Source organism: Telopea speciosissima, chromosome 11 (assembly GCF_018873765.1).
Source record: "Telopea speciosissima isolate NSW1024214 ecotype Mountain lineage chromosome 11, Tspe_v1, whole genome shotgun sequence".
Taxonomy (NCBI): Eukaryota; Viridiplantae; Streptophyta; class Magnoliopsida; order Proteales; family Proteaceae; genus Telopea; species Telopea speciosissima.
This window is the reverse complement of record NC_057926.1, coordinates 45,804,580-45,831,966: the sequence shown is the minus strand read 5'-3', so window position 1 is coordinate 45,831,966 and position 27,387 is coordinate 45,804,580. Positions and strand designations below refer to the sequence as shown.

General features: G+C 44.9%; 1 protein-coding gene and 1 pseudogene across 2 annotated transcripts in view; both read right to left on the bottom strand.

Moving 5' to 3' along the window:
- LOC122645707 (probable U3 small nucleolar RNA-associated protein 11) overlaps window positions 1-27,091 on the bottom strand; it is a 37,007-nt gene extending 9,916 nt beyond the window's left edge. Inside the window, exons 1-7 of one of the 2 annotated variants that reach the window (XM_043839045.1) lie at window positions 27,081-27,091; window positions 8,946-8,950; window positions 1,643-1,763; window positions 1,458-1,548; window positions 1,222-1,313; window positions 1,053-1,146; window positions 841-920 (exon numbers count right to left, since the gene is read on the bottom strand). In XM_043839045.1, the coding sequence (XP_043694980.1) occupies window positions 841-920; window positions 1,053-1,146; window positions 1,222-1,313; window positions 1,458-1,548; window positions 1,643-1,698 (413 nt within the window). In that variant the 5' untranslated portion in view covers window positions 1,699-1,763; window positions 8,946-8,950; window positions 27,081-27,091. Of the gene's footprint in view, window positions 1-840; window positions 921-1,052; window positions 1,147-1,221; window positions 1,314-1,457; window positions 1,549-1,642; window positions 1,794-8,945; window positions 8,951-27,080 lie in introns of those variants that run through there. The other variant, XM_043839044.1, reaches the window with a different exon arrangement.
- Window positions 24,780-26,591, bottom strand: LOC122645701 (annotated as a pseudogene).
- Window positions 27,092-27,387: the final 296 nt, after the last annotated feature.

The window sequence follows — 27,387 nt, the reverse complement described above, 5'->3', positions numbered from 1 at the left end:
GGAAAACTTCATTTCTCTTTATCATTCCTCACTTTCCCCAACCTGTGGGGCACACAGCCTACTTATTATTAGCCCTCAATTCCTGATCAACCACACAAAGCCAAATTGTCAAAATGCCTCCACAAGTGTTTCAGCATTCAACCTACTACGATTTTCACATAGCATAGTAGAAATAAAAAGAACTGGTACATTCGTAAATGTCCAAACCTAGCCTTGATTAATTACAGTCCACCAATATGTCCTCATAACTCATAGATTATCAAGTAAAGTATTCTAAACATAAAAGGGGAAAGTTAGATGAGTGGGTCACCTACTTCTGCCATATGGCATGTCAGGTCAAGCTGAAATTTGGTAGAAAGGTAGACCCCAAGGCCCCTGGCTCACATATCAATTTTCAGCCCAAATGAAATTTGCCAAGTGGAAATACAAAACATTGAAAAATCTAGAACTACCAAAAGGGTGCATGGACATATAAGGGAGGGTATGCCATTACATTGGAGAGTAAATGATTGAATTATTAACTGAAATTTCATATGCCATTACATTGGAGGGTAACTGATTGAATTATAAACTGAAATTCCATATATGGATGATCCAAACATTCCTAATATATCCAACTGTCAAGATTGACACATTATCCTTCCATGTGGCACATTAGATGATCCTTGAGACAAGCTTAGGTGGGCAGCCACCCAGTCAACCTTTTACCAACAAAAAAATAAAAATTATCACCATCCAAGAGCAGTTAAAGTTTAAAACAACCAGATTAATGCCTCGGGTTTTGAATGTAAACAAGAAATCTAGTTCAATGCGCAGCAGTGAAGGTCAAGAAATTCAAACCTATCTTCAGCATAATAGATGTGCTTGTTAGGTGCCTGATTATCAAGAGAATGCAGCACGGCACCTAGCTTCTCAATTTTCTACAGAAAACAAAGAACTCCACATTAAGATGCCAACAGAGGAATTGCATAAAACTTGACTATGATCAATATCTATTCCCAAACCAGCAACAACACTACAATCAACTAGAATTACTAGCAACATTAACGCACCTTCTTTTCACTTTGAATTTTCTGAAAGATATATCCTATATCTTGGGTCTTCATGAGCATGAGTTCCTCATTAGTGTACTTCTTGGCCTCACTCCTGAGAAAACCAAATTAGTTAGTATGACCAAAATTTATGGAAGCAAAACAAGGAATCGGGCAACCTATATCTTACTCTGGTTTATGAACTCCACCCTCTGTTCTTGTCCTAATCATCTTGAAGTAAAATTCATCTGGGTTCCTGAATGATGCTTTCTCCTTGAGTTTCTGTAACCAAACCAAAAAATACACAAAAAACACCATATATTAAATAGAAACCATGTTATAAGAAAAGATCACTGAGTTCATTTTGCAGAAGATATTAAAAACAAATAAGTGGAGATCAGGAGAAGCAATCACTAAAAGAATTACCCGTAAAGTCTCCTCCTTCTTGTGATATGCCGTTGCACGCAAGACATAGTCTTTATGCTTTTCTAGAAGCCCAAACTTCTTCCTAGCATTCCTGAAATTATCAATAAAACCATCACACAATAGTGAGTTCCTAAACATATGAAATAGAATCCACTTGGGAAGAGTAAACAGTTAGTTTCACTTACGGCTGAGCTCGTTCTTTGTGAGCCCGTCTACTGATCGCATTCCTTAGAGAAGACATTTTTTCATGTAACTTGAAGTGCCTTTATTGCAGGACTAAAAACTTTCAGCTAGCAGATTGCTGCACTGTTTCAACAAATAAGCAGAAGATCTTAGAACTTCCCTGATATTCACCCAAAAAACAACTTCCATATCCATTAACAGAACAGAAATGACCAAGCTTCTGACAGAGGTCCAGAATCCTCATAAGAAAACTCTTCTACTTGGAGAGAGAGAGAGACAGAGATTACTACAAGAGAGGCCCCAAGCTTCTGACAGAGGCCCAGAATCCTCATAAGAAAACTCTTCTACTTGGAGAGAGAGAGAGAGAGAGAGAGAGAGATTACTACAAGAGAGGCCCCAAGCACCCTAAGAAAACTGTAACAAAGAAAACTCTCTCAACGGAAGTCCATTGACCATAGATATTAAAGATGGACGGTATTTGTAAGTTTAAAGGGGAAAGGGTAAAAATGAAGAGAGATAGAGAAGGGAAAATCCCAGAAAAAGTGATCCAGAATCTCAAATCTTATGGAGTTCAAGAGTTTCTCTCCGCTTATCCCTATCCCCCTCTAGGGGTATTTTAATGATTGGTTCTATAGGAACTAGACAATCATATTTGGTCAAATACCTAGTGACATCAGAATATCATAGAAGACCTCCAAAATAAAACAATTGAAATTGAACAACAAATACAATGGGATGAACAAATAGTAATTAACAGAGGTATGCTTAATATTAAGTGACTGAAATTTAAAATGGCAGACACAACTATTCTACTTCACTTGTGAGGAAATCGAGCAAAGTAATCCAACAGGACAGACTCTAGAACAGATAAAGCCAAGCACAATCTATCCAACAAATCCTAAACATTCCGCAGCATCATAAATCAGCTTGGAAGTATCCTCCAAGTAGGATGCATGAATCAAAGCTCAGAAGTTAATTCTTTAAAAAAAAATAGGTGTATTTGTTGAAGTGGTGGTGGCATTAAATACCAACAAAGCCACTGATTAAAGAAGAATAGTATCGAGCAGTTCTGTGAGCTATTCCAATCAAGCATTCGCTAAGTTTCCAACTCCTCACGCACAAAGAGAGAGGATAGGGTCACATATTCTGCTTATCAAGGTTTAAGAGCCCTATATCCTACACCCAAATGGTGGAAAAAAAGAAGAAAGAGGGAGAGAGAGAGGTGAACGTACCTGGATTTTCCGTCTTTGCCGTCGCTGTCCAGTGGTCTTCTCCGTTCACTCACTCAGGGCAAAGCAAAATTGAACAATAGGAGAGACTGGAAACAGCACTGAGTGATTTTCCTTAGGGATTTTCTCATTGACACCCTTAAGGCTATGTTTATTTGTCGAGAAATAGAGGAGGAAAAAAACAAACAAAAACACAAGAATGTAGAAAAGAAGAAGAAAAAAAAATCTGATTGTTTGGTAGGTTGGAAAATCAGGTTTTCTGACTCAACTCGCACTGTCAAAAACTTGGAGAGTCGACCTGGTCAGGGCAAATCATGTTTTTTATATATATTTAAATACAATAAAATAGTTAAAAAATAGGAAAATCACATATCAAATTTGGATTGAACCACAGAGAAGTAATCAGACACTCTTAATCAGGAAATTAGGTTGACTTGGCCATGCAATTGGGCAGACTAAGAAGATTTAGGTGGGGTTTGGCTCCATTCAAGCCTTTAAGGGGAAACACCAACCCATCAGGTGCAGACTGCAGAGCCCTGCACATTTAACAATCAGACTATAAGGGCTCTGGTGGGTTAGAGTAGGGAAGGTTGAGAAGTGCCACACCCAAGAGGAGTCGTTCATTATTATATTTACCAACCTCTTTTAATAAGAGAGTTTCAAATTCTTATCTGAGATACTCATTACCCAGACACTTCATCTAATCTTATCCAATGTTTAGCAGGTTCAAGTAATTAACAGCCAGACTTTGCCAGATTATTAACTTTATAGTCTAAATAAGAAAAACTGGATTAACAAGACTTCCATTTTCATTTTCAATCAGAAAAAATAAAAATAGTTGAATTGATCATTGTTATATAGATTCAAACCAACAAAAGTTTAGTCATTAACTTGCAAATTAAAGTTCCGTTGGTACTTCAAACTTCAATGTTCAAAGACAACAAACCATCAAATTTCAGAGCTTTTGTTTGACAAAATGTTTCGTATAACCATTCAAGTCTACAAGTCCAAAGCAACACAAATTTGATACCTTATTTTTTTGTCTCGTGTATGCTTATGGAAGAGAACGACGAATGGAAAAGGAACTTACAATGTGCTCGTACTGTCGGGGATCTAACTTCGTTGTCGAGTTAAAAAACTTAAAATCTCAAAAAAAATAGAGAATATTTTCCTTTCGGGAGAAAGCAGAAGATTAATTTCCCATCTTTCTTCATTCGTGATTGTATTTGGCAGGAATAGAGAGAGAGATAGAGACTTACCGTGTGAGCTTGAGGGAAGAGAGCTAGAAAGAGATTTATAGCCAGGGAGTTGCAGTCTTGTACGCTGTAGCAGAAGACACCAACTCGCCACGGAGAAGAAAGAAGCTTAGGGTTCTACTAGTTCAGTTCGTTCCAACCCGTCTAGAGTCTTGAGTCTTGACTGCAGGGGTTTATGAATCGGTATCGCGAACCGGCATGGATCGGACCGTTATCGAATTGCACCTGGTTTCATTTAAAATCGCTTTCATATTTTTTACCCTTTTACCATTGATTGGTGTCAACCGCTACGGTTTAGGTAGGGTACAGAAAATAGGTACCAACTACCGGTAACGTACCGTACCACATAAAATTCATATTCCTAAGGCTAATACCAATACCGTACCACTTTGGTACGGTTTTGATGCGGTATATATACGCTATCTAAAACGGTATGAATACGATACAAAGTAGGTCAATTTTTTTACCTAAAAACAGAGGTAAAGACTTGGTGAGGAGAAGCAGATTTGTACCCAGCGGCAGAGAGAGAGTCACAAGTGGATCCTACCCAGCGGCAGAGAGAGCACCAATACCGCACCAGTGCATCGTACCTAGCCACGAGGAAGCCAGGAAGGGGAGAGGCCAAAAGGAAATAAGGAATTAAGGTTTCTACTTCTCCGTTTTCAATTTCATAACCCTTCAGGTAGTTTTAAAATTTTACAAGTTTACCCTCCAAAATGGTATGGTATCGATATGCTATGTCTAAAACGGTATGGTATCGATACATACCGACAGTTTCAATGTAAAAACCGATACCATACCATACCGAGGCCAATACCATTTTCTCATATTGTACCATACAATTTTTTTAACGCATGGTTTGGTATGGTTTTATGCAGCTGATTTCAGTTTCGATATATGGTTTTGATTCCAAATTGACACCCTTACCATTAATCTGTAACAATACGAGATTGGCCAGGAATTGATATCGACCCATGCCAATCGACCGATCCGATACTGATTCCTTGAACCATGGTCTTGACAAACTTAAGAGAGTTGTTAGTTACGGATAGGGAAGGGATTAAGGATTAATGGATAGATAGTCTACCAAATAGGAATATAGGGCTTTTGTCGTATTAAAGCCTTTGGAGTTTTGACCTGAATCAGTGATTTTCTAAGGCAGCCAAAATAATAATAATATCAAAACCATTATGATATAATGATTGATTTATATGTTTATCTCTCTTCTCAAATTCAAAAAAAATTAAAGAAGTATGGTGCTCCAACTAAAAGATCACTGATGTTCTTCCATCTCCAACTAGTACTCCCTGGCCTTGGTACCTTATTAAAGACTTGGTATATATAAGTAGTAGAGATCCTAAATTTATTGAAAGTGAGTACTAAAGTTCACAATCAATCTATCCTCTAGTTTTCGATAGCCTAGGGCACCGTTTGATAACATTTTTGCTATTTATGCGCTGAGAAACAGTTTTTTCCATTCCTATGCTGAGAAACAATTTTTGGGGTGTTTGGTAAACCTGTTATGGAAACGGTTCCAGAATACAAATGCAACACCAAGGAAGAAGTTGTGTTCATGGTGATTGGAGAAAAGTAGAAAGCTCGTCTGATGAAATTCTAGGTGGAAGCATTGGTTAATTTGATGAAAGATGAGTTACCGATTTGGGCATCACTGATGAGTGTTAGGTTGGTGGTGGCAATTGGAGCCCCAAAGTTGTAGGAGGTATATAACCCAACAAGAGGAGAACGAGAAGAGAATAAACCATTGGTTGTAACAAAATTTGGGGTTTAATTTCCTTCCTTGATCCTGAACCTATTGTCAAACAAGGGGAAATAACAATCTGTCCAAGAAATGTCTTTTAATTTTCAAATCTCAAGTAGGGTTTTTAGTACCATCGGTCTTTCTCCAAGGCTTATTTGGGTCATTGGATTATAAATGGTGGAGAAAGAGCTTACATCACTCATAGAAAATGTCTCTACCCCATGCCTATGCATAGTCTTTTGCCTGTAATTTTATTTGTAGATTTTTGAGTATCGAAGAGATTAGGGATTTCAGGGATTTTACTGTGAAAGAAGACCGGCGAGTTGCAGGTGGTATGATAGTCGATGGCGCTGGCGGTAGGAGACCAGTAAGCTGTGGTGAAAAGAAGACCGGCGAGTTGCAATTGAACAACCCTAGATTGAAGACCAGCAAGTTGCAGGTGGTAGGAGCGTCGAGTAAACTGGAACGACTATTCCTCCCCCCCCCCTACCTTATTTTATCAAGCACAATTTCCTTCAAACTTTTTCATACTTGTTTCTTCAAATATGTTTCTTGGCCCACAAATTTAATTTTTATTTTTGTTTCAAGAAACAGTAGAAACTAGAAACACAACACGTTTATCAAACACTTTTGGGGATGTTTTTCCGTTTCTTAGAACAGAAAAAACGCAAAAACACGTTTCTTTTTGTTTTTTTTGGAAGAAAAAAACATGTTTCTTGGAGTGTTATAAAACGGGCTCTAGCTATACCAGTTAAATTGGGCTCTAGGTAGACTAGTGACTTTTTCTTGTTTAACCACAGACGAAACCAAAGTTAGAAATTAACTTGGACAAGTCTAGTAATCAAGTAAATAATTCCCAAGGCCCATTTTGTCACCCCGAGTAGCCCAAGACGATGATGTGCTCAGAATCTACCTAAAGTATGGAAATAGTTCCTGATACATCCAATATTCACCGGGCCAATCAACGATCGCCACGTGTCACAGGTAACCCATTCCATAGCCAAGGAGAACGAACCGGGTCCCAGCACCAAGGCGCGGCCTCACCCTCGGGCGCGGCCACACATCAAGGCGCGGCCTCACCCAGGCATGGCCACCCCTCGGGCGATGCCACACATCCGAGGCGCGGCCTCACCTAGGCGCGGCCACACACCCAGGCGGGCGCGGCCTCACCTAGGCACGGCCACACATCCAGGTGGGCCTCACCCAGGCACAACATCGTGGGCACGTGAGGTGGGGGCTACCCATCTACGACCCGATCGTATCGCTAAGACTCATGCCACTATCAGGACTCTGGACCGCCGCTTAGCGGTCACGTCATCCAGACGGATTCAAGCACCAAGGACGTTATCACCACACGCGGGTATCTATCCACCAAGGATCCCGATGCCACCAGGACACTCCCTCCCACGGGGAGATGGCCAATCAGGATAGAGCCCCGTTACCCAGGGCCTCTATCCACTCAACGGCACAATCGCCATCAAACTGGGACTCTCCACACCGCCATATGCTACTATAAAAGGCAAGGTACACAACCCCATCAGGGACATCTAATCTCATACTGAATAATCACTATTCATCTATTTGCGCCAGGAGATCTAACTTTGGCATCGGAGAGCCCTAGGCCGGGACCACACCGGTTCTCTCTGTTGACCCCTTTGGTCCACTTACAGGTGACGGCACTCGCAGGACCGCTCAACGATTTATTGATGCAACAGATTGGCGCCGTCTGTGGGAACGACGCTAGCCATTACAGCTACTAGCTCGCTTCCATACTCATTCAATGGCACGAAGGAAGACTACCACCACCAACAACGGAGCAAGGAATGGATCACCACCCCCAGAGTGCTCTCGCCGCAGAGCCAACGACCAGGACCATGTCCCTCTGGAGGAAGAGATCCCCCTTAATGACCAGTTCGTGATCGCCGAGCCCAATAATGACGAGGCCGACGATGTGGTGGTGGAGGTGACACCTGACCCCAATGCTCCAGCCACTGTGGGTCAGATCAACGACCTGCAACGACAGATCCTCGATGAACAACGACTCTTTCGAGAATACTTGACGCAGCGTGCGATGTCTCACCGTCGAAGGACTTCACCATCAGCAAGGGTGGAGTCCGTACCTCGACAAGAGCCGAACCCTAGGAGATCATCTCCCAGGGGCGTGAGATCAGAGAGACTAGCGCGACGAGCGACCCCCACTCCGCAGCGGGGGGAACCTTCCCAGCATCCCAGGAGAACAAGGGACCTCTCGCCACGGTCAGAACGTGGGAGGACGCCAACACCCAGGGCGAGGGTGTCTAGCCCGCAGAGATCGGTCCGGAGGTCTGTGTTCGACGGACGACTGGAAGAAAGTCACATACCACGACGAAGCCGGACCTACAGAGAAGAAAGCCCCTCACCTTCACGACAGGATTCATCACGGCGTGACCATTCCCCATCCCACCAACACTCAAGGCGGGAGGGGACATCCAGGAGAGAGCGTGAACGAGGTCGCAGCGAACATTCGGCCAGGCGTGGGGGGCAGACACGGGACAAGGAGCTCGATCAAAGACTCCGCGACCTGGATGAGAAGCTGGAAGGGTTGAAGAAGCAGACCAAAGGCGAGACGCATTCCATACCTGGGCAACACCCCTTCTCGGCAGAGATCATGTCAGCCACACTACCTTCCAGGTTTCGACTACCCACCTTTGAACTCTACAGTGGTACCACTGACCCCAATGACCACATCAACTACTTTAATGGCATGATGACGTTGTATGGGGGGTCGGACGTGGTCTCCTGTCGGGCATTCCCTGCATCCCTCAAGGGAGCAGCCACATCATGGTTCTCTAGGCTACGACCTAGATCTATATGCTCGTTCGCAGAGCTATGCGAACAGTTCGTCACCCGTTTCCAAAGCAGCATCAAGCAGAAGAAGACCACCGTCAATCTACTGAACGTGGTACAGAACCCTGGGGAATCTCTCAGGGAATACGTTACCAGGTTCACCAAGGAGTCCCTGGAGGCTCGAGACTTGGATGACCAGACACAGCATGCAGCCCTAGCAGGGGTTATTAGGGACCGGGACTTGATCAAGGACCTGGCACGTCATGAGACCAGGACTATGAAAGAGCTCCTGGAGCGGTGCAACGAGTTTGCAAATATGGCCGAGGTACTACAAGCTAGAACGAAAATAATCGAGACCAAGCCACAAGACAACAAGAGGTCAGCACCTGATGACCGCAAAGAGGGTAAGAGGTCGAGGACAGAGCGTCGACAAGAGAAGAGCGACCGCCCATCTAGGAAGACAGACCGTCGCCCAGAGAGAAGTGAGAGGGCAAGCACCCCTGAGTTCACACCATTGAACACCACCAGGTCCCAGATACTCATGCAGATCCAGGACCGTGACTTACTCCATTGGCCACGACCCATGCTAGCAGGACCAGAGAAGCGGAACCCTAACAAATACTGCCTCTTCCATAAAGAGAATGGGCACGACACAGAGGAGAGCTATCAATTGAAGAGAGAGATAGAGCAATTGGTAAGAGCAGGAAGCCTGAACAAGTATATGAAGGGGAGACGTGACAACCGCTCAGGTCAAGGAGATAGAGGTCGCGACGGAGACAGAGTGGAACCGAGACGAGAAGAAAGAAGAACAGATCGAGAGAGAGACCGCCCAGAAGAGCGGAGAGATGCAACAGAACCTAGTGGCACCAAGGGACCTCCTATCCTCACCATACTTGGAGGACCGGGACAAGAGTCCACCGTAAAAACTAAAGCTCATGCCAGGTTCGTGGGAGTGGCGGAGAAGCCCAAGAAGATAGCCAGGACCGAGGCGATGATCTCCTTCTCGGATGAAGACCTGGAAGGACTAAACTTCCCGCATGAAGATGCCCTGGTAGTACAGGTGGAGGTAGCCAATCGACCTGTACACAAGGTACTGATAGACACAGGGGCGTCTGTTGACGTACTCTCCTTGGACGCCTATCGACAGTTCAGGTTCGGGGACGACCAGCTCAAACCAGAGCCCACTTATCTCCATGGATTCTCAGGTGCCACCGCCTCCATCAGAGGTACCATAGAGCTACCCGTCACCTTCGGGGTACACCCTCAACAAGTAACCATCATGGTGAATTTCATGGTAGTCAAGTCCGTGGTGTCCTTCAACGGCCTCTTAGGGCGACCATCACCGATGACCCTTAGAGGAGTCATATCACTACTTCACCTGAAGATGAAGTTCCCCACCGAGAATGGGGTAGGCGAAGTCCGAGGAGATCAAAAGAAAGCAAGGGAGTGCTATGCCACCTTCATGAAAAAGAATAATGGCAACACCCGTGGAATGGCACTCTGCCTAGAGAGCATGGTCAGTGACCAGAGAGATGAACTGACAAAGAGAAGGGGAAGGCCAGTGGAAGACCTCATCACCTGGCCCCTCAGCCAGGAAGACCCCTCCAAGGTCATTCAAGTTGGCTCGCTGCTAAACAAGGAACAGAAAGAAGGGCTTGGACACCTCCTCCAAGCGAACATGGATGTCTTCGCATGGTCGACCTCCGACATGCCGGGAATACCACATTCCATAGCGGAACACCGACTACATGTCAACCCAACCAGGAAGCCTGTTCAATAGAAGCGGTGTAACTTCGCCCTCGACCGACAAGCAGCAATCAAGGAGGAGGTCGAGAAGTTAAGCCGATCAGGGTTCATTAGAAAGGAGAAGTTTCCAACCTGGCTCGCCAACGTGGTCATGGTACCAAAGCCAAATGGGAAGTGGAGGATGTGTGTCGACTATACCGACCTAAACAAGGCATGCCCAAAAGATGAGTACCCACTGCCCAGGATCGACCTACTGATCGACGCCACCGCCAGCCATGAGATGCTGAGTTTCATGGACGCCTACTCCGGATACAACCAAATCCTCATGTGTGAGGATGATGAGTCTTACACCGCATTCTGGACGGACAAAGAAAACTACTGCTACCACGTCATGCCGTTCGGGTTAAAGAATGCAGGGGCCACCTATCAGAGGATGGTCAACAAGATGTTCGAGGAGCAGATCGGGCGCAACATGGAGGTATATGTGGATGACATGCTCGTAAAAAGCATCCACGCCAGCCAACACCTGACCGACCTAGAGGAGGCATTTGCAGTACTGAGGAGGAACCAGATGAAGCTAAACCCTGCAAAGTGCGCCTTCGGCGTAACGTCAGGAAAATTCCTGGGGTTCATGGTCTCAGTCCGTGGAATAGAAGCCAACCCATCCAAGATCAAGGCCATCCAAGAAATGGCACCTCCTCGAACGGTCAGGGAAGTGCAGAGGTTGAATGGAAGGGTCGTCGCCCTTTCCAGGTTCGTGTCACGATCAGGTGATAAGTGCCTACCATTCTTCCAAACATTAAAGAACCTCCGAAGCCCTAAAGATTTCACATGGATGGAAGAGTGCCAGAAGGCGTTCGAAGAATTGAAGGAGTAACTAGAGAGCCCACCACTGCTTGGGTGACCAGAACCTAACGAAGAGTTGCAGCTCTCACCTGGCCGCCACCCTGTCGCGGCCGCAGATCGCTCGAAGGAAGAAGACAAAGTCCAGAGGCCCATCTATTACGTCACCATGTCCCGATCGATGCAGAGACCAGGTACACTAGGATCGAGAAGGTAGCCTATGCATTGGTAATGGCAGCCAGGAAGCTACGACCATACTTCCAAGCCCATACCATCATAGTCCTCACAGACCTACCCCTGAAGAAGATACTGCACAAGCCGGACGTCTCCGGGAGATTGATAGCATGGGCGGTGGAGCTAAGTGAGCATGACATCAGGTTCCAACCAAGGACAGCCATCAAAGGCCAGGCTCTTGCAGATTTCATTGCAGAGTGTACCCTGTCTGAGATCGAGTCAGAAACAGGGGAGCCGGAAGAGAAGGATCACGGATTGTGGGACATGTTCGTGGACGGGTAGAGCAATGAGACAGGAAGCGGCACGGGTCTCATATTAACCAGCCCCGAGGGATTTCGTATCCAATATGCTCTCCGATTCACCTTCCAAGCATCCAATAATGAGGCAGAGTACGAGGCATTGCTAGCTGGACTCCGGGTGGCCAAAGCCATCCAAGTCACACACCTATCCACCCGGAGCGACTCCCAGCTCGTGGTGAATCAGGTGAATGGAGAGTACGAGGCGAAAGATGAAAGGATGGCATCATACCTAGCACGTGCTCAAGCATTGATCGAGGGTTTCGTGAAGTTTGAGATGGTTCGAGTTCCCAGGGAGGAGAACGCCGCCGCTGATGCCCTATCCAGGCTAGCCAATGAGGAACTCCGAAATTTGGCCAGCGCAGTCTATGTTGAGATCCTGCATGAGCCAACGTATAAGGAAAAGCAGGTTAACGAGATCATGGAGGGACCTAGCTGGATGGACCCTCTACTCAACTACCTCCAGAACGATGTCTTACTAAAAGACAAGGCCGAAGCAAGGAAGATCAAGATGAAAGCTGCAAAGTACACCGTCCTAGACGGGGTATTGTACAAGCGGGGGGCAACAGCACCACTACTCCGGTGCCTAGGACCCAAGGGGGCAGAGTACGCCCTAGCCGAAGTCCATGAGGGGATATGTGGAAGCCACATGGGGGGACGAGCCCTAGCCTACAAAATCCTCCGCCAGGGACTATACTGGCCACAAATGCAAGAGGAGGTCATCCAATATGCCAAGAAGTGCGAGCAATGTCAATTGTTTGCCCCAGTACCCCATCTACCCGCCACCAAGCTGACATCAATCCTCAACCCCATACCTTTTGCCATGTGGGGACTAGACATCTTAGGCAACTTCACCGCAAGACCGGAAAGCGAAAGTACCGGTCGTCGCAATCGACTACTTCACCAAGTGGGTTGAAGCTAAACCCTTGGCCAAGATAACAGAGACAGAGATGGAGAAGTTCGTCCGCGACGACGTCATCTACAGGTTCGGGGTACCATGGATCCTTGTCTCAGACAATGGAAAACAATTCAACAACCCTAAATTCCAAGCATTCTGTCACAGCTACAACATCGACTATCGGCCTGTGTCGGTAGCATTCCCACAGGCCAATGGTCAGGTGGAGGTCACCAACAGAACGCTATTGGAAGGGGTCAAGAAAAGGCTAGAAGGAGCCAAAGGCAAGTGGGTAGAAGAGCTACCAAGCGTCCTGTGGGCATACCGAACTACAGTACGGACGCCCACAGGAGAGAGCCCATTCTGCCTAGCATATGGCACTGAAGCATTGGCGCCGGTAGAGGTCTGCGCCATGTCCCATAGGGTTCTGCACTTCAATGAACGTACCTATGTCGACGAACTGCGGGCGAACCTAGACTTTATAGATGAGGTCCGCGAGAGAGCACTACTAAGGAACGTTGCCTACCAGCAACGTACTGCCAGGTACTATAATGCCAGGGTCAAGGAAAGGCTATTCCACCAGAGAGATTTAGTACTACGGAGGGCAAGTGCATCACAGCCACAGAAGGCGGGGAAGCTGTCACCCAACTGGGAAGGACCTTACATAGTCTCCAAGCAGATACGCCTAGGGACTTACCGCTTGAAGACTCCAGGGGGCAAGAAGGTAGACCGTACCTGGAACTCAGAACATCTGAAGAAGTACTACCAGTAGAAGCATAGCAGTAATGGTAGTGATAACAGAAGCAGTAGCAGTAGGAGTAGCAGTAGACGACATCAAGGACAATGTGAATTTCATTCAAAATAAAGAAATGTTGCAAGAATACTTGTCTTCTTCTACCACTCAATCGAATCACGGCCTAAGGCAACATGCCAACATCAAGGCTTCATGCCTAAGGCGATATGCCAACACTGAGGCTTTATGCCTAAGGCAACATGCCAACATCGAGGCTTCATGCCTAAGGCGATATGCCAACACTGAGGCTTTATGCCTAAGGCAACATGCCGACATCGAGGCTTTATGCCTAAGGCAACATGCCAACATCGAGGCTTCATGCCTAAGACGACATGCCAACACTGAGGCTTCATACCTAAGGCGATATGCCAACACTGAGGCTTTATGCCTAAGACAATATGCCAACACTGAGGCTTTATGCCTAAGGCAACATGCCAACAACGAGGCTTTACGCCTAAGGCAACATGCCAACATCAAGGCTTCATGCCTAAGGCGAGATGCCAACACTGAGGCTCTACGCCTAAGGCGATAACCAACCAAGGTCCGAGGATCACCAAGGCACGACGCCACTAACAAAATCCTATAACTACCAAGGGTCAGAGAGTATCAACGCGCAAACAACCACCAGGAGACAATGCAGTCAAAGAAAATCAAAAGCGATCACATAGAAAAGTCATAGTATTTACAAATTCAAGTTCAAAAAAGGAAAAAGGTTGAGACGTCTACAGGATCCGTACAGCCGTGGGGTCAAGGGATCACAGAGGGATGGGTCACCTCCGACCCAAGGGGGACATCATGTCCACCTCAAGAGGACGCGCAGCAAGACCCCTCAGCAGATGTCCTCCACCTCGACACTGGGATGCTCTCCACTACACTACACCCTAAGCGCCACAAAGAACTCAAAGAACCCCAAAACAGAGAAGTCATAATCGGGGGTCACCTCCAGGACACAAGCGGCTAAGTCTCGGACCCCTCCCTCATAGGCGGCCTGAAGCTGCTCCTGATACAGCGTTGAGAACGCAGAGGATGCCTGGAACTCACCCACGCTCGCTCACTGCGATGCCACTCCGCCTCATGCCTTCTCCTCAATGAATGAGCTCCTCCTCCAAAGCAAGAACCCTAGCCGAGCTCTCGGCCGCACCAACAGAGGTCACACGTAGCTCCTCAGACACCTCTAGGAGCTTCCCGGACGCCACCGAGAGCTCCCCCGACACCCTCTGCGCGTCAGCCTTGACCCTCTCACGGGCATCGATCTGACCCTGGAGCTCCCTCTCCACGTCACGCAGGGTGCGCTGCATCTGCACCTCACGAGAAGCGTGACCCTCCAGTCGAAGCACCGCCTCAGCAATACGGTGATGGACCTATAATCAACATGGCAAGCGATAAAACATTATAAAAATAAATGGAGCAATGGACATGATGAGACAGAAAAGGAATAACTCACCGAAGCCATATCATGGTAGAGGGTTTGAGCCAGACAAGCATCGCTAAGCCTCTAAAAGGCCAATGCTCTAACACTAACTCGACAAAGCAAGGGATAGGAAGGCGAAGGCCCTGGAGAAAAAATGAACGGTAGAGACAGATCTCACCCGCACGGTGAGAGAAGGCATACTCGCCAGGCCCAGGAGCATACAACATGACCTCGGCGGGAATGTGAAACTCCTCACGGAAGGAGACCAAGTCAGAAGGTGACAAGATGCTAGCAACAGGGCCTAACCTATCAGCAGGACCGGCGGCTGAGGATGCCGCCCCAGAGGGCTGACGATCCCTACAGGGACCGGAGACACTAGAAGGTCCCACTCCTCCATCAGTATCACTAGGGGAGGGTATAGAGGAGGGAGTACCCACAGAAGAAGGCGATCCGGGGGAACGCTCCTCTGAAGATCCAACCCCGAATGAAGCAGGGCCAAGGTCACCCGGGAACGACATGAAGGACAAGAGGGGAATGGACTACTTACTCGAGAAAGCAATCTCCCCGAAGCTGGCAAGAAAAATGAGAGGAATGCCACCTGCAAAATATAAACAGCAGATCCATCACATACAAGAGGAAGAACAGGGAAGGAGAGCGAGGGCCCATCACACCCACGCCGCGGCCACCATAGGCGTGGCATCACCGGGCAAGGTGCGGGCCACACCCGCAAGGCGCGGCCACCCCGATGCGGCCAGCCAGGCGGCCACACTCGCAAGGCGCGGCCACACCCAGGCGTGGCCACCCCAAGCGCGATCGCCCCAGCTCGGCCACCCCAGGCGCAGCCACCCCAGCACGGCCAGGCGGCCACACCCACAGGCGCGGCCTCACCGCGGTCTCCCCGAGGCGTGGCCACACCCGCAGGCGCGGCCTCACCAAGGAGCCCCCTACAAAAAAAAAAAAAAAAAAAAAAAAGAGAAAAAGAAAGAAAGGGGATCGATTTACCTCAGAAAAAAGGCGACCGCGCGGAAGGACAAGCACACGGCGATGACGTAGCCAGACCACGAGGCACAATCAAGGGATAGAGGTCACAAGAGGCAAGGCACTCAAGCCAAGCACCACTCAAGCCTTCCAAGCAAACCAAGGCACCAAGAGAACACAACCCAAACACAAAGACCCAAAATCAAGCAAAGTGGATACTAGTGGAGGTGACCCAAAAACAAGCACATGGTGGGCACCAAATAGAGGACAAAAGACAAAAAGGGGAGCAAAAGGGGAGACAAAAAGTAAGAAAGAGAAATGAGAAGTGAAAGAAGAGAAAGTGAGAGGAAGGAATATATACCTACAAAAAAACAAAAAAAGAAAAAGTGTAGGAGGAAAGGTTTGAACCCCCAACCTCTCCTACCTCATTAGTGGATTTACAGACAAACCCCACAAGGAAAGTCTATTCGCAGCAGACCCCTTACTATGCAAAGGCACTTACTCTCTTGGACATCCTATCCCAAGAGAGTGGGGGGGCAAATGATACATCCAATATTCACCGGGCCAATCAACGATCGCCACGTGTCACAGGTGACCCATTCCATAGCCAAGGAGAACGAACCGGGTCCCAGCACCCGGGCGCGGCCTCACACTCGGGCGCGGCCTCACCTAGGCGTGGCCACACATCAGGGCGCGGCCTCACCCAGGCGCGGCCACCACTTGGGCGCGGCCTCACCTAGGCGCGGCCACACATCCAGGCGGGCCTCACCCAGGCGCGGCCTGCACCCAGGCATAGCATCGTGGGCACGTGAGGTGGGGGCTACCCATCTACGACCCGATCGTATCGCTACGACTCATGCCACTATCAGGACTCTGGACTGCCGCTTAGAGGTCACGTCATCCAGACGGATTCAAGCACCAAGGACGTTATCACCACACGCGGGTATCTATCCACCAAGGATCCCGATGCCACCAGGACACTCCCTCCCACGGGGAGATAGCCAATCAGGATAGAGCCCTGTTACCCAGGGCCTCTATCCACTCAACAGCACAATCGCCATCAAACTGGGACTCTCCACACCGCCATATGCTACTATAAAAGGCAAGGTACACAACCCCATCAGGGACATCTAATCTCATACTGAATAATCACTATTCATCTGTTTGCGCCAGGAGATCTAACTTTGGCATCGGAGAGCCCTAGGCCAGGACCACACCGGTTCTCTCTGTTGACCCCTTTGGTCCACTTGCAGGTGACGACACTCGCAGGACCGCTCGACGATTTCTTAACGCAACAGTTCCCTCGTTGTAATTCCTAATGTCTCATTTGCCCCATTGAGTATTCTCAACTCCTATGAATCCATGATAGTATAGGTGGCAAAAAATGAACCAAAATAATTTTCAGAAATAATGACAAATGGTTTTGACACACGTAGGCAAACCTAGACCAACCCTAGAGACCCAGACCATAGCTGAAATAAGCTTAGAACCGGCTATAATACCACCTTTGACTCTTTGGACTTGGTGAAGTAGATTGAACAAGACTCTCTACAGTGGCATGGAAATTATTTTCTTTTTTGTGGGACATTAAAGCTATTTTGAATACTTTTTCCTTTGTGTTTGTAATAAAACAGGATAGACACCATCTCCAGCCCATAATCTAGCTATTAAAGCTCAATGCTCTAGGAGTGGATTAATTTCGAATGTATTTCCTTCCTCTTCTTAATATATTTTCTCTGTTTCCTTAAAAAAAAAATGATTTTCTTTCAATATATTCTAAATTGTTCTTTTTCTTTGGTTCATTACGTCGGAACACAAACACATTTCTACTCTATTTTCATTCCTAAAACGTTACCCATGAGTGTTACCAAACGGGACCTAAGGGTGTCAAATTTTAAACGAAACAAAAAAAAAGGACCTGGACCGAATAAGTTAAATTGAATAAAATTCGATTAGGTTTGAGTATCGATTTCAGAACCTGTTCAGTTTTGGATCCAACATAGGAACCAAATTTCAAAACCGAACCAAATCGTACCGAGTTTGGATACTAATATAATATATTATAGTATATTAATACATTACAATACCAATATATTATAGCATATATTATTAATGTTAGCATTAGATTTTATAATACTACTATATCATTATAATAATATATTGTGGACCGAGTATAAGAATCATAACTTAACCGTGTAAAAATCGAATAGAAATAATTTTGAAATTGAAACCAAGCAAGTTCGATTCAAGTATCAAATTTTAAATCGATTATTCTCGTATCGGTTTTGGATCACACCAAGACTCTCTGAAATCGAACCAAATAATTGATTTCAAATTGATTTACACCTTTTTTTTGGTCCTAGAACGTTCTTGCAAGGGAAAATTATCTCCTCCAGTTCCCCAGTTCCCCAGATCCTCTAATAGGGGGTGGTGGACCCCACTCAGGTAGAGTGTTCGGGCAGGGGTAAGATGGTCATTCCAGTCCCCCTTATTAGAGGAACTTGGGAACTGGACCGGACAGGGAACTAGAGATCCTTCTTGCAAGCATTAAAATTTAAATCCATGCTAAGGTTCTTTTTTTTTTGGGTAAGAATGCTAAAGCTCGTTTGGATAACGAGGAGTGTCAAGTAGGATAGTTGAGGGAATAAGTGGTTCTTTATCCCCTCCAATTTCCTGCTTAGCCCAGTTATCCAGTACGACAGTTCCTCTAACAAGGGGGAATGGGATGATCACTCTATCCTTGCCTGAACACTCTACCCAACTTACCCAGTTGGGATTCATTTGAGGAACTGGCGAACTAGACCGGACAGGCAATTAGAGGACATAATTTTCCGGAATAAGTCGTACATACTGGTAGAGTGAATAGCAAGTGCCGGAACGACAAAGCTAGATGAAACTGACACTATTCCATCCAATCGTTGTTTGGTACTTTGGTTGTCTCCACGAAGAGAATGCTAGAGAGAGAGTGTCTGTGTGGAGGGAGAGAGGTCTTGAATTGTTTTGATTTCATCGTCTGCAGATTGGTGGATCACTCATTAGGCGGAAGAAGATGGTTTTCTCGGTGGAACTGCAGACGAAGGCGATTCGTTAGAGAACCCTTGAAATTGCAGACGAAGGCGAGGTGAGGGATAGCTCAGATAGGCGGAGCCCGATGTTGTTTTCTCGAAAATATCCGTGTTATCCGGTAATTTCTTTAATCATCTATTGTTCCCCAAGACAACAAGACTTGTTAGTTTTCTTCGGCTCCGACAATCGTTGTTCTATACCGTTCTCTCTCTCTGATGTTTATCAGGCTTGTTATTTTCTTTGTTTTCCGTGTTGGGTCTGGTATGTGAGAAACGAGTTCATTTCCTCAATTAGTAATTGTGTTGTTAATGTTTTTACTAAAAAAAAAAAAGTTGTATTGTTAATGTTAGTTCATTGGATCTCTTTTAGTGATTTGTAGTTAATGTAGTTTTTTACTAGGAGGAGCCCATTTTTATTGGTGGGACCATTCCTCCGCCCATTGTTCTGTTACTCTTTCTTGATTTGAGTTTTCAGATTATAGAAAGCATCATTTTTTGTTGCCTAGTTAGAACCCTTACAACTGCTATTATTTTTTTCTTCTATGGTGATTTTACTGGTAAATTAGTTTTAGTTGTAGGAACCCATGGTAATGACATATGTGTTTGTGTCTTTGTGATAATTCACAGCTCACCCACCTTTGAGAAACATTGCAACTTCAACTTTTTTTTCTATTCTGGCTTTGGGTTTTCTTAAGAACAAAGAATGGATGGTGGTCCTGAGTCCCCCTCATGTCAGCTAGACAGCTACTAGGAAACTATGTCTCGCCGGATGGGGGTTTTCTGTCTTCTTGAGGGAGGATAACATAGGCGAAAAGAAGGAGAAGCCAGCATAAAGCCGTTGAAATTTTATCATGAATAGTGTGTAAGAGAGTCCTACCAATTTGGTGGGACTTTGAAAGGGGTGGAGTGGAGGATAGATCAATATATAGGAAAACCTAACATGCAGATGTTGTCTGAGAACTTTTCCACCCCTGTTAACCAAACACATCAATTTTACATTGTTTCTAGGAAAATATTACGAGGGCAGGCCTTGGTGCAACGGTTGAGGTTGCTCCATTGTGACCAAGTGGTCAGGGAGTCTGGAAACAGTCTCTATGCGAAAGTAGGGGTAAGGCTGCGTACATTATGACCCTCCCCAGACCCCACAGTGGCGGGAGCCTCATGCATTGGGTACGCCCTTTGTAGGAAAATATTACGACTCTCCCACCCCACCAAAACCCCTGCAAACAAACGGACCGTAGGCTTTCCTCTGAGAGAAAAATGAACAGAAAGGGTCCTACATACATAAAATTTTTTGTAAACTTTTGAAACATTGTGTATAAAAGATGCATGTTTTTGCAAGATTCTATACATACTTTCTAGTATCCCCCTCCCCCCACCCCCCAAAAAAAGGGTAGGATTCGATCTTGGCACTCCGCTAATGGTTAGAGACCTAACCAACAGACCAAGAGTGGCTCCTTGTCTCTACTCATTAGCATCCCTAGTCCCAGATTCTTTAACTACACAGTAGTTAGACTACTAAATGCTAGCTAGGCTGAATAAACTAAGGTTTGGTCCATTTCCATACGGTTTGCCAAATGAGTTGAGAAATCCATGGCTGGGCCTAGTTCTAGAACAAGTTTTTGGACTTGGGAAATCCCAATCTTGTCGGGCCTAAGCTTACCCTAGAATACAACATTTGACTTCTTGTGCAGATCCTATGACAGTTTGACATGTGGCTAACATCATTTTACGATCTTTCTCTCTCCATGGTTATCAAAATCAAAATGGAAAGTTTTGTGATCATTATTAACATGATTGTGTAACAATTCAAAACATTTTATATATAGTATTGATTTTTACTACATTTTGCAACCAAATTCCTTAGGGGAAAAAATAAGGGAAAATTTCCCAGATCTACTAGATAAAAATATTAATTACAACTTAAGTAGGTTAAAAATATGTTTTAATTCACTAGTTTTGATTTTAAAAATATTTACTTAATCCCCAAGGTTATTAATTGCTCATGGGTTTCATGAACAAAACAAAATTGAACTTCCCAAAGCACCCCCAATATTTTATCTTCTTTTTTTTTGTTTCCTTTCAATTCTTTCATTTTAATCACATGTGGGACCCACCCTTTCCTCTTCTTCCTCCTCCTTGGAAGGCCGCACCATCCTCGCCGCTGCAACCTCGCACTCCAATTCTGCTATTTTCTCTCTCTCTTTCCAGAGCTAGAAATCCCTCAAGAGAGCGACACTGCACTGACTTCGTTTTTTTTGTTGCTGTTCTTCTTCACATTCTTGCTCTTTTGCATAGTTCACTTGCAACCCTTTTGCTTTTTCCGGTGACCGCTCGATTTTCAGCACCTTCCCACCAGCACCACCACCACCGTCATTCTTTGGCGAGAAGCAAGCAATCAGTATTAAAGCAAAAATCACAAACCCCAGAACGCACGCGCCTATTATACTGAGCTTAACACCACTTGGAGACGGTTGAGATTGAGATGGTTGAGGAGCAGATGAGCCAACTAGAAGAGCTGGAGGAGGTGAATTTGTGAAAGAAATATTGTTACCAAGGAAATCTGAACTGGGAAATCTTTGAAGCGACTTTGGTACCTTTCCAGTCAAATTATTGTTCGCTAAGTTTAATTGTTGCGGATTTGGGAGACTTAGATCGGGGATTTCACCAGAAAGCAAGTTATTAGCAAGGTTCAGAGATGTTAAATGAGTCAAATTTGAAATGGAAGAAGGAATACTGCCGTTGAATCCAACTCTCGCTCCGGTTCACACCCTTCTCTTGGCTTTGGGTCAAACCAGGTATGCAATGTCGTCTTAGCTGAAGCTTTCCACGGAGGAAAGAAAATAAACATCGTTGGTTTCCTGTCTGTCTTCGCGGAATAGGCTGAGAAACTCTTCCCCCTCTACCCCTCTTGCAGTTATGTAGTTTTTCCTCTGTTGTAATACATCTGTAACTCTTACAACATCTGTAACTCGAAAAGCTGCGCTTTGATGTGTTGCAGGTCTGGTTGGAGTGCAAGATTGCAGCGGCCTTCTATGGAGGAGGAGGAGGAAGAGGAGGGGGTGGATCCCACATGTGATTTAAAATGAAAGAATTTAAAAAAAGTAAAAGAGAAGATAAAATATTGCCGTATTTTGGGAAATTCAATTTTGTTTTGTTATTGGAACCCTTGAGCAATTAATAATCTTGGGGATTAAGTAAATATTTTCAAAATCAAAACTAGTGGATGTAAAACATATTTTCAACCTACTTAGGTTGTAATTAATATTTTTATCTAGTAGATCTCGGCAATTTCCCCAAAAAATAAAGGCTTCATTTGGAAAATATAATTATCCTATTTAGTAAAAATTTAAGATTATTATACAAGCACAATTACAAACGTTACAATTTTCATTTAAAAACTCATTTTATTTCCCGTTTCAGTTTCTCTTCCTGATGTAGATCAAAGAATGAAGAAGAGAAGAGCCAGGAATCACTGTTCACGTGAATAGTGTCACAGCCCATATTGCCTTGATGGGAATCCTTCTAGAAGATCAAAGTTGAAAACTAAAACACTGTTCCCGTGAACAGTGTCAAAGCCAAAATTTACCTTGTTTGGGGTTGATTTTTAGAAGATCTTGTGGGCCCATCAAGTGGAGGAAGATTCTATCCTAATGCTGCCCTAGTTTAGTTTCTATTTTCATTTTATATTAGGTAGTTCCTAATTTGGTTATCATTACATGTTTAGAAGGCTGAGTTATAAAGTCTTTAGTAGTTTCTAATTTCATTCAGTTTCTATTTCCAATAGTTAATATTTTCATTAGTTTCTATTTTCCAAACAGTGGCTAAGTTTTACTTTCTATTTTTGTAGCCTAGCCTCAGTCTATATAAAGGCAGCTATTGTAAGTGATTGACACATAATTAATGAATGAAGTTTTGAGGCATTCTTGCACTTGATTATGGGAGTAAAACCCCTGTTCAACAGCTGGGATAGCTGTGGGTGAGAGACCCAGGGCTGAGAAAGCCCATCCCCTACCCCCTTCGTCTTCTATCTTCTATATTCTTCTCCTCCTTTCCCTACTCGATCAACACTGTTGTGCTATTTTTTTTGTGACTGCAACTAATCACTGTGAGAGTATACTTTGAACACCTGAATCAAGCCTCTGTCAAGTTCTTAATAGTTGCTACTGTTATACAACTTGAGGAGGCACTAGAACACCTGTAGGTCTGAGTTTTATTGCAGCAACTTCATGTTCTCTGATCTCCAGATCCATCAGTTGTTGATGATAGTTGGAGGCTGAAGTACCCTCAATGAACCTTTCCTTCGATCAAGCCCATCCCCTACCCCCTTCTGCTTCTATCTTCTATCTTCTCTTCTCCTCCGTTCCCTGTTCGATATACACTGCTGTGCTGTTTCTGTGATTGCAATAAACTACTGTGAAGTGTGAAGATACCCTTTTGAAGGCTTGGTTCAACCTGCCATCAATTGAAGTGCTGTTGCTGTTGCTGATAGACATAAGGAGATATTCACACCTTGCGGATTCTGTTCTGCCTGCAGTTCCTGTTGCAATTTCAAGGCTGCATATCTCCACATTCCTCCATCAAAATCTGCTGGGCTTTGGAGTATCAAACCACACCACCATACACCCCATTCGATCCTTGTTGCTGGCCATTCTATTGGCTGGATTTTTCCACAGCCTTAACCTTCTATTTCCATTCTCATCTCATATCTCCACTTCTGTACATCAGAATTACACCAAACTTGCAGCAAGACATCACCCCTTTAAGCCCTACACTCGGTCTTACTTGGAGCCCAAGTGCAGTGCTGGTTTACAAGTTATCTCCAGACCTTCTAATTTGGGGTTGTCTTCGTATCTCAACTTCTAGCCATCAGATTTGGCTAAAATTTGGAATGCAGCCTCTCTTCAACCTCATCTCCATTCGACCTGAATTTGGAGACATTCTACAGGTTGGTTTTGTTTGAAAGCATTACTTATTAATTCTGCCCTTGTTTCTAATTTGGTTTTGTGGGTTATTGGGACTAGTATTCTAGTCTTACATTACTTCCCCTTCACTTGCAATCAGAAGGAACGAGTATAGTCCAAATTGAGCTTTTCTTATGTAGTTATGCTCTTTAAAAATATATGGAAGGTTTCATGATGGGTTAATGACTTATCTATGAAATGGAATGCTAAAGCTAGCTGATATCAGTTATGACAATTATGCTAGTTGGGGTTTCTTTAGAATTACTGTTGATTCCCTGAACCTTGCGACTCTCTCAGGTCCAAAGCTAGCTGATATCAGTTATGACAATTGTGTTAGTTGTGGTTTCTTTAGAATGATTGTTGACTCCCTGAACCTTGCAACTCTCTCAGGTGCAAAGACAGTTAGAAACATAGAATTGAAGCTCAGGGGAAGTACTTGCATAAAATCATTGAAGAATAGTAAAAATGTTGGATTATTAGGACCTGTTGCTCAAGTACCTATAAGTTTCCACAACGAGCTACTCGCATCCAATGTGGAATTATTACTTCCGCCTTCCGTGTGGAACCCCAACATATTAGATATTAAAGACCAAAAGATAGGAGCAAAAAGATGGAGAAGGTTAGAGATCAAGGCCAAAAAGTACAGGTGAAGATTGAAGGCTTGGGGAATATAAGCTATGGTTCAGCATGTGCTTTCGGGCTTTTCCATGAGTGATAGAATGAGTTGCTGCGTTATTATTGGACAAATATGATGCCTGCAATGTCTTAAATACATATACAATTATACAAAGACTGATAGACCTTCAATTGAGACCAAAAAAATGTAACAGATGAAAGCCTTCCACACAACTGTGAGTTGCTCACAATTTGTTGAGATCACTTCCCCTCACAAATAGCCCATGGAATCCATAGGGCACCCGCTGGGGCAGCTTTACTACTGCAACAATCTCAAGAGAAGGTGATTTTGCATCCATGACCAAGAACTTCGACTCCTCTAAAATCTCATCATGAATGTATGACACCACGTACCCATCGTCCTCCTCAGCATTTGGGTCCTCGGGGTTTTTTGCCACAAAGAATGGTTCACCACCATAGCACCCTTGCCCATACATCCTACTGGCCACAACATGTTCTTGGTGCTCCCATCCTGAAAGATCTAGCTTCACTACCCCAGCTATCTTGGGCATGGGCTCTCCCACACCCAGGTACGCATACTTGCTTTTCTTCCCCCCCAAGGCTGGGTTTATCACCCCAAATTCTAAGTTCCTTGCAGACAATGGGAACCTTGAAACAATCCCTCTCTTCAAGTCTATCCTAACCTTCTCTACCAATGAGTGGTTCAGTTCAGTCCTCTCTAAGCAGTGTTCTATGGACAACATGTTTGGTGCGATTAAGACAATTACATCATCTTCCTCCTCCCAGGCATTAATGGTATGGAAGATGTTAAATCCAGGCACATCAAACCACCTCATCTCTGATTCATCCTTAGCATACCGTGGAATTACCCCAATCCTTGGCACTTTCGCATGGTCTAACTGCATCAAGGGTTTTCCTTTCATGATTGACATTGGGTTTACTGTTATCTGTATTTCAGGAAATATTGCATACCGTTTAGTGATGGCAAAGTCATGAACCAGAGACTGATGGGATACAGAGAAGATGGGTACATCTGATTGTTTTGAGCCATTTGCATCGAAATTGAAGAAGGTCAAGAATGGAGGACGCATCAGGCCATAACGAAAAGCAAATGTCTCTTTAGTGTCCAGATCAACCTTTGGGTGGGCTGTCATGTTTCCTGACAGTTCTCCATTAGAATCATAACGCCCTATGGTCTCAATGTCGCCGAATTTATTTAAACGAACAGAGTAGGGAAGGTCAGATTCAACAGGGGCGAAGAGCCTTTCACCAAAGAAAGCAAGGCTGGTATTGGCAAGACCACCCCCTTTTGCAGGATTGATCTGTCCACTTAAGATTCTCGCTGCAGTGAACAAACTACTGGTGACAAAGGTGGTGGTGGGACGGTAAAGGGCTGAAAACATGTTTGGAAAGACTGATTGGCCAGTTTCATGCTCTAAATTGTATTTATAAGTTTTGACATATCGGCTACAGAGCATGGCACGGCCACCAGAAATGGTGAGGGCGTGAAGCATCCCATCACCATCAAACTGGTGGTATGAACCAGTTGGGAAGTACTGCGGGTTGGGCCATTGCGAATGTAAGCTCCATTAAGGCAAGATGGGAGTTCTCCCTCTATAACCTGGCATTCAGTTGGGGGAAGCTCATCCACTGGAGCAAAGTTACCACAGAGGACACACTGTGGATCAATGAAAGATGGGAGAGGAGCATTAGTACTGAAGCTCTTGATGATATCTTCCAACACATTGAAGATGGTGGACAGTAGAGACAACACCAGTGGCCTTCTAGTGGTAGACAACATAGGTTGAGCGGCTTTGTTTGTTACTGTTACTGCTTCTGTTGTTTTGTTCTGTGACTTCACTTCAACTCTAATGGGGGAAAAGCTGAGTTGTGGGCGAAGGAGAGAATATTTTTTTGAGATTGTTTCTGTTGTTATGGGTTTTGTGGAAGGGAGAAGCATGTTTGGGTGTTGGAGTTTGGAGAAGGAAGTAGAGAAGGGATCCATTGTTTCTCTGTACTAGAATATGTTTCATGTGGGTTTTAAATGCTTTTAGGTAAAGCATACCATTAGAACACGGAATTAGAGACAAGAGTTTGGTACCGACACCCCAAAAGTGTGCATGGGGTGGGGTGGGGTGGGATGGTTACCCGCTGCAGATCCGGATTCGGCATTTAACCCCCAAAAAGCGAAAGGGGAAGAGTTCTCAGTGCGGGTGGGGACAATAAAAGTGCATGAAAGCATCAACAGGTCAGGTATTTCTGTTTTTCATGGGGGTGGAGTGGTCATTTTGCTCCTCTCTATATCTGGGCATAGGGGCCACATTCTCCCATAGAGTTCTTTTTTCCAAAGAGAAAATGGTAGTTGAGAACACGGAATTAGAGACAAGAAGTTTGGGAGTTGGGGATTAGTAGCTGGGTTCGACTTTGATAGGAAACAAGAAAGCCAGATTTCTTAAAAATCTAGATGGTTACACAACCAAAGCGTCAGCTTCTAACTAAACTCACAAACAATGCCTCCCTCTGGTTTTGATGGTGCGTTGTGGAAAACCATTCGTAGTCTTAGGATTCATCCAAGTTTTAAAATTTTTTATAGAAGATCTTGAAGGGATGAATTCCCACCTTTGTCTAAGTTTAAGACCTTTGTGATTTATGAATATTGAGAATAGAAGCAGGTTTTGTAACTCTAGAGAAATAAACTATCTGCCATCTTTAACTTTCTTGTAATTTCTTTGAAAGGGTTTGGGTTGTTGGAACCAGGGTTTTAGTAATCGGTCTTGGCCTATACCGATCTGATATCAATCTGGTTTGGCTCGTAT